This window comes from Athene cunicularia (assembly GCF_003259725.1).
Source record: "Athene cunicularia isolate RWA chromosome 1 unlocalized genomic scaffold, athCun1 chr1_part1, whole genome shotgun sequence".
Classification (NCBI taxonomy): Eukaryota; Metazoa; Chordata; class Aves; order Strigiformes; family Strigidae; genus Athene; species Athene cunicularia.
Genome location: NW_020799091.1, coordinates 67,513,786 through 67,521,327, shown reverse-complemented (window position 1 = coordinate 67,521,327; position 7,542 = coordinate 67,513,786). Strand labels below are relative to the sequence as shown.

The window sequence follows — 7,542 nt, the reverse complement described above, 5'->3', positions numbered from 1 at the left end:
GGGCTGCGGGGCTGCGTGGGAGCCGGCGGGATGGCAGGTCGCCAGCAGCAGTGAAACCCGCCCGTGGAGGTGGGCGGATCAGCGGCGGTAAACACTGCGTAGCCCAAAGTCAGCAGAGAGTCATGGACTGTGGAGGAGCAAGAGTTTTACCCTTGCCACAGGAGGAGGAAGGGAAAAAAAAAAAAATCCACCTCCTCTGGAGCTTCACTTTACACGTTTGGGTTTGGGGTTTTTTGTTGGTTTTTTTGGTTTTTTTTTTCTTGCTTTCTTTTCCCGTAAAATGGGGTGATAATAACCTCAACAGGGATTTGTTTTGAAGAAATCTGTACTGATCCTGTTGCAGCCCGTTGTATGACATCTACTTAATTCAATCTTGAGCCCAGAATATACAGCCGAGTGTTCTCCTCCAGCAGTGAATGGTAGAGGATGTATTACAGTAACCTTGAAATTACACAGCCAAATGGGGCTAACTTGTGTAACACACACTGACTAGAAAATGCTAGGCCCCGCTCGTTTAAATGTGTCATTATTAATATGATATTCATTCCTAATACTGTTTGATTTGCCATGGCCAATTATCCTTATGATATTAATTTCTTATCTTACTAGCAACAATTTGCATATGTGGCTGCCTCCTGGATTATGAAATGAACTCTCTCTCTTCAAAATCAATTACAGTAATGACTGTTTGAGCCAGTCACTTCCTATGCGGTATTCAGAACTGTGTGCTTTTGGAAATGAAAGATTGGAAGTAAAATAATTCCACTTCTAACACCTCATCTCCAACTCTGATGGCCTGGTAATGCTTTGGCTTACCAAACCAGCTTTACAAGGAACCTTGCAAGTGAGACTGAGATCAGATTCTACTTTTTAAGAGGATTTATAAACTTAAAAGATTTTTTCTCTTTAAGGCAGATAATTATTTTCCTCATTTCACTAGATGTGTGTGATAAATTAAAATGCTTGTATGAAAAGATGCTCAGTTTTAGGGTAATACTAAGGTGTAGTTTGTCCAAGTATGGAAAGGAAACTCAGCTGTGTATCTCATTCTAGAGATACACTCTTCTGAACATAATCTTTTGCTCCCGGGTACATCTGCAGCTTGCTTCTGGACTGGTAATATTAGTACCAAGGCTCAGGGGTGGGTTAACCAGATATGTCTCTCTTGGGACCTGACTCAGATATGTAGCTCCCAATTATGTGATGAGAAGAGGGATAACAAAGGGAGGACAAGCCCAGATATGTTAACAACTTTGCGTAGGTAGATATATTTTTACGCTGCACTGTGAGCAGGTAAGAGTCTATCAAAAATGCCATCAAAATGTAGCCCTTGAGGTCTGAGACTTAAGCTGTGTTCGTGCTTCCTCCCATCTTGGTCTGTAGCAGTGAGGTTAGTGCAAAGCTGCATTTTCCCACGTGATACCAAGAGATCTGTGGTGAGTTGGTGGCTGAGCCAGGGCAGGTGTCCCCTTGGTGCCATGATAGACCAGACCACACAAGGTTATTAACATTGCAAGCACAGAGAAAATCACCTAGGTGCATTTTCTGTTTCAGGCACCAGCATACAGCCGACACAACCTGCCCACCAACACAAATGAGAAACAAGCCCAAGAAATCCTCATCCGTCGGCAGCACAGCCTGCGGCAGAGTTGCAGGAAGGGAAACAGCTTACCTTGGGGTAGACCGGTACCTGTTATGTAAAATACTATTCATGTAAAAAAACGCCTCCGCTTCTCTGTAAATAAGGAAGGAGACTCCCATTTTTATATGCTTTTTGCAATAATTAAAATGGATACTTTCACCAGCGTCCCCATGCAACACCTAAGAGGAAAGAGCTCCACTTAGCATGTGGACAACATTTTTATGTCCTACCTACATTGGTCAGAAATCAACTGCTATGGGTGTAAGTAGTAAAATAAGGTAACTTGCATTGTTTTGGCACGTGCAAAACAGTAGAATCACAAAAGGCTTGATGCAAAGCCCTATCATGATACCTTGCACTGACAGTTTGGGCTCTCGATCAGTAAGAATAAAATTTGTCTGATCAAATGTAGGCATTGGACAGCATAGACATTTACAGATGGGATGATAAGTTCTTGCTGGGTATATTAATTTTATTTAAAGTTGTCACCTGGAATAGGAAAGATGAATCTTAGAAGAACATATTTCTCTTTGCTGACTGTAAAAAAAAACCCTAGGGCTATTATATCAGCTATTTTCACTGGAGCTGATGTTGAGTTCAACCTAATTCAAGCCAAGCACCGATCTTATTCACACCTCTCTAAATTTGGCTGTAAAGGTACAGAGGCACAACAGAAAAGGCATACAAACATCCCTCTTTACTGTCCCACCGAAGAAGTGTAAATTGCAGAGGCAGTCATAGGCACTGAATATATTTCTGTCTCATACACAGGCTAGAACCGCGGAAGTACGCTACCTCTCTTTGCCTCAGGGCCCCAGCCAGCACACTAGACAGAAGGCCAGACGTGTTACTTTCACAGGTAATAGAAGTGCTTTACTCTCTGTCCTGCTCCAGCAGCAAAAGAAACTTGGCTAGTTGCTCAGTGGATTTAACAGTACTAAATGATTACTCCCGTGGAAGTCCCTGGCCTCTTTAAATGAGCTACACTCTTCTCTCCTTTCATTTTTATCTGTTTTGTTGTTTGTTTGGTTTTTTTTTTTTTAATATGGTCATTACTGCAGCAGTTTCTATGTCATTCCAGCAATGCCTAGTTTCCTCTCTTTCCCTCTTGAACAAATGCAGACCCACCTTCACTTACACTCTGAGTAAGGAGACAGAAGTTAGCAACACTGAACTGCCTAGTGTCAGACAAAACATGGAATTTAGGACACTTCAATGTTTTCATTGTTTCCATCTGTAATCTTCCTGACTCCTTTTTGAGTTTATTTATGTGAACCTGAAATGCATATGGGTTCCTTAGAGAAATTAATTTTAATTTCTGGCAAAATTAACTATAGCAATTGAAACCATATTTTTAATCTTTGTATCAAAATCTTGGACAACAAAGTTTGTTTCCTGCGGGTGCAAAGTTATGTTCTTCCTTTCCTCTCTGCTTTAATTTGAAAGAGATGAAAGCAAAAGAGATCAATGTAGGCAAACCGTCCCCTTGAGGCTGAGTACCTCAATGATGGCAGCAGAACAGAAACCCGTAGGATCTATTCAAAGGGGAAAAATTGAGTTACTTAAGGTGATTTTTTTTTTCTATACAGCTGATTCTTTTTTATTCAGTTTGGCAGGACATCATGGTGGGGCATATGTGTCTTTCTAAAAGAGTCAAACTGTTCTACACAGCAGCCTCAGACCTAAAAAGCATTTCAGACACTTTCAGGAGACCAAGTCCTGCTATAGCAGACAGGCACATTATTTCAGTGGGGAGAGGACTAAATCTTGAAATGGTGAATGCAGATACATCTTTTTACTAATAGATAGGCCTGAATTTGAGCCCAATCTATCCAAATAACTAGATTTCTTGGTTTGGCTTCTAGCCCCATTTTAGGTCTTAGGCATAGCCACACCACTTTAAATGTCTGAAGCAGAAGGAAGCCACCCTAAACACCTCTCATAAACTGGGTTAGGATGAGATTAATTTCACTTGGGAAGCAAGAAGAGAAAAACTCATTATGTAGGAAATTAGAATGACAACCTCATATATCCACATACTCATTTACAGAGATAAATACCACCTTTTCTGACTATGCCTGAAAGCCTTCCTGCAGCAAGCATCCTCCACAAAGCTTGGTTCAGCTCTTACATCTAACATATGCAGAAAGTAACTAAGAGATCAGAAATGGCCACAAATAGATCCTTAAACCATCTATCAGCTCTTTCTGCCACTCATAAAAATGCATGATTTCTTTGACAGATTATATCATTCATACTTTGTAGCAGTGATGCCCCCAAAGGGCTAAGTAGAAGCCCTTCAAATCTGAAAATACCTATCCTATTTTATTGCTAATGGTGTGGTGTGCCCACATGGCCTAGCAGAAGCAGATTCTGTTGTTAAAGACATTTGTGCCCCTGTTTGGTGGTGTTAAGTGCTGGTACATGTGCTCTTACTTTGTGCCAACTGTGAAATAAATATTAGCATAATTAATTTAATAGTTACTAAGCTGCAATAACTTGATAAATTTGACTGACTATACCTAATACGTTTACTTTAACTAATTTTATTATTCATAGACCTTTATGTTTATCTCCCAAAACCTTCTAGCTTGTTATGAGCTGTTTCTTAAACTAATTAATTTGCTAGTGCATCGTCAGACTACAACTGTCTTTAAGAAAAGTGAAAGGTATATTCTGTCAACTCAACTGAATGAGAGAGGCAGCTATTGTCCTATTGCAGGCAAATTTTTATTGTGTATTTGTGGCAAAGCAAGCTGGTAGGAGCAGGTCTGACACGCCCAATGTAATCAAAGCACCCTAGAGTCAAACTCCTGGTTTCAGGTGAAACTGTTTTCCTCCCAGTTGTTAATCCCAGGTGACTATTAAACTTGATTTTCAGTGGCACTAGTGTTTTCTCCTTGGTCAATTCCTGTCTTCTGCTGTGGGTTTCACAATGTGTTTCAACCATGGTACTAGGTACACTTGTGAAATTTGCAGAAAATTGAAAGCTACATAAAGGAGCACTCTTGCCTGGTGAAGACATTAAGCAACTCTGTGAGGCACTAAAAGATAGTTGAATGTGCTTATTTGCTGGGGTTTCAGGGTCAATAAAATCAATAAAATCTTTTAAGCAATAGCTTTGGAATGAAGATATAAAATTAGGGTTAATCTTATTTCTTGACTGCTGTCTTATTCTATATCAATTCTTTAAAATGTTTCAGTTCCAGGGTTTAAAACCATAATGCTGTATTGTATTTAATACCCTTTATCTGTCCCTGTCAATACTATGGTGCTTGTCTCTCTTGTTCAAAATATGGGGGTTTTTTTGTCTGTTTTCCTTCAGATTACCACAGTAGTGGCTCTGATGCTGCGTACCCTGTAATGTTGAGACCTCAGCCCCGGCTACGGCCACTTGAAACAAAGCATCGCCAGGAAGAGCTGATTCCAATGGCACATTTGGATAAACGAGCGTGCCCATCCAATCTTTCAGGTCGAAGAGGAAATTCAGTCAGCCAGCATCGTTTCATCAGAGCAAGCAGTCTAGCTCTAATGCCAAAGTCTCGATTCACTGTTGGAGAATTAGAGAGGTATGAGTCAGAAGAAGAGACAGAAATGATGGCACCAGCCAGGCCATTAGCCATATGAGAAGCACAGAAGAGCAATGTTTGCATCTCTAGGGCCCTTTATATGCTGCTCCAGAGAAAATAACAAAGCTCTTATATGAATCAAACCACAATTTTCCTTCTGGGACCAGTGCACTTGTATCACTTTCAAGCGCTGTATCAAGGTACTTAGTGCATCAGCGAAGACTTAAATTCTTATATGTTTATATCAAGCTTTCTTTCCAACAGAATACTGCAGAAAAGAGGGCAACACAGTCTTTGTAGAGGTTTAGACATGGATTTAAACAACAGTGGTTGGGCACGTGCAGTGCTATGGGTGACTGATACTGCTTTCTTCTGTTCTGTACTGTGCCCTGCATCCAGAAGAAAAACACCAAAGGACATGCTTGGCACATGAGTGCCCAGATCGGTAACTTCAACTTGCCTAAACTTTTTGACCTCAGAGTAGCTGAGATATTCCTGGAAAGAGTTAAAAAACAGAAAGGCCTTTTTAGGGCACCTGAATATCACTGAAGATGCCTAAACAAATACTTAAATCAAAAGGATTTTTAGTGGATGTTTTCAGCACTTGGAAATCTCTTGGCATCTCACATTTTGGCTCTGCAAAAGTGCCTAAAATCAGTTGCTGTGATGGTCCATGACTCCTGCTACTTCAGCCAGTTTCAACACATAGGAACCTTTCACCTACCTGCAGTTGTTTTGGATGAATAAAGGAGGCATTCTAGTACATACAAATGTAGAAGACTCTTCAGGCAGGGGTGCTGTCAGGACGCCTTTTATTTGCAAATGTGGGATAGTAAGAATGCACACAATATTCTTGTGGTTCAGCAAGTGGGAGGCTTCATTGTAGAGCATCTAAACTCCATTCCCCACTCCTACCTTGCCAGAGGGTGCCCAAATCGGCCGACCACTCTTCATACTAAAGCTGGACCAGCACTGTAGACAGGAAACGAGAAACTGTGATAAAAGGTAAAGGGAGCCTAACTCTGTAGCTTGCTGGCTAGCAGGAAAGAGAGGCCCTGTGTTTTGCTCCCAGCTTTTTATAGGGTGTGTGCCTATATGTTGTAGAGAGAAGCATTTGCTAAAAAAAGCAGAAATAGCCTGGAGGACATGCACTGGAGCCCATGATCTCCCAACCTTCCTACAGAGCTCCCTTCCAACTCACTCTGTGTGCCCATGCTCCAGTCTCAGCGGTGGGTCTCCCTAGTGGTAGGAGAAGTGAGAAGCTCTATGGTCGAGTAATTTTGGATAAAGTCTAAAATCCCAGACACCTAGTTCCTCTGATCGAACTTCTTTCTGCAAAATGGAAGCAGCATTGCCATTCTCTTGAAACTGTAGGTGAGCTGATTTTATCCAAAGGGATGATTTGTGTCCAAAAGTTCATAAACCCACCCTTACAGCTGCACTAAACTAAAATTTACAGCTGAGAAATACTCCAAGTTCAGTCATGTTTTCTTCAAGTTTCCCTCTCTCCTCCACTCAGAGCTTGCTTAGATGCCCAACTCAAGATCCGTAAATGCTACTGCAAGACTCAGAGAGGCAAGAATTAGATAGCAGTGCAACCTTTATGTTTCACTTTTTAATATTAATATTAAGTGCTTATATGCCCTGGTCCAGAAAAAAACTTTTAAGTGTAAGTTATGACTTTGCATTTCTTACAATGGATTTATGATTCAGGACAGGTAGCATCTAAACTAATTAATTTCAAAAGCGCTATCAGAGATAAAAAATAAAAGCCTTTTTTCCCCTTTTCTCATGTTTGCGGCATTTATGTTTAATAGGTTATAATGAATTGTCTGTACTGAAATTGTACAAAGCTTTGTGAAACTTTAGTTCTGTTTGTGTTTCCTCATTGTGCCAGAGAAATTATACAACTCCCTTTTATGAAAGCAGCAGCATGTTATTAAAAGAGGGTAGGATTTGGCTTTTGTAGCAACACTGAATAAGCAAATAAATACAATTCTGTACCTGAAAATCAACAAATAAACCCAGCTCCACCAAAAGAGGAAGTTCTCCATGTAGTTTTTAAACAAGAGCCTTGTGCCAGATCTCAATCCTATACCAAGTTATACTGACGTATCATAAATATCAATGAAACATTATTTTAAGAAAAAGAATTATCATACAAAATCAGGTCTTAAATTGCATTGTGAGCCACCCAGTTGTCACATGAACTTTAATTGAGGGCAAAATCAGGCCACAGAGCTGACATAGGTGCATGGGGGTGGGGGGTGGGGGGTGACGAAGGTGTGGGTCTTGCTTCTGCATCACAAAGTCAGCAGGGGCTGGGATCTC

At 40.7% G+C, this 7,542-nt stretch overlaps 1 protein-coding gene across 1 annotated transcript in view; it reads left to right on the top strand.

Moving 5' to 3' along the window:
* SLC9A4 (solute carrier family 9 member A4) overlaps positions 1-7,257 on the top strand; it is a 36,328-nt gene extending 29,071 nt beyond the window's left edge. Inside the window, exons 10-12 of the mRNA XM_026858080.1 lie at positions 1,555-1,686; positions 2,414-2,501; positions 4,968-7,257. Of these exons, the coding sequence (XP_026713881.1) occupies positions 1,555-1,686; positions 2,414-2,501; positions 4,968-5,269 (522 nt within the window). The 3' untranslated portion in view covers positions 5,270-7,257. The remainder of the gene's footprint in view (positions 1-1,554; positions 1,687-2,413; positions 2,502-4,967) is intronic.
* Positions 7,258-7,542: the final 285 nt, after the last annotated feature.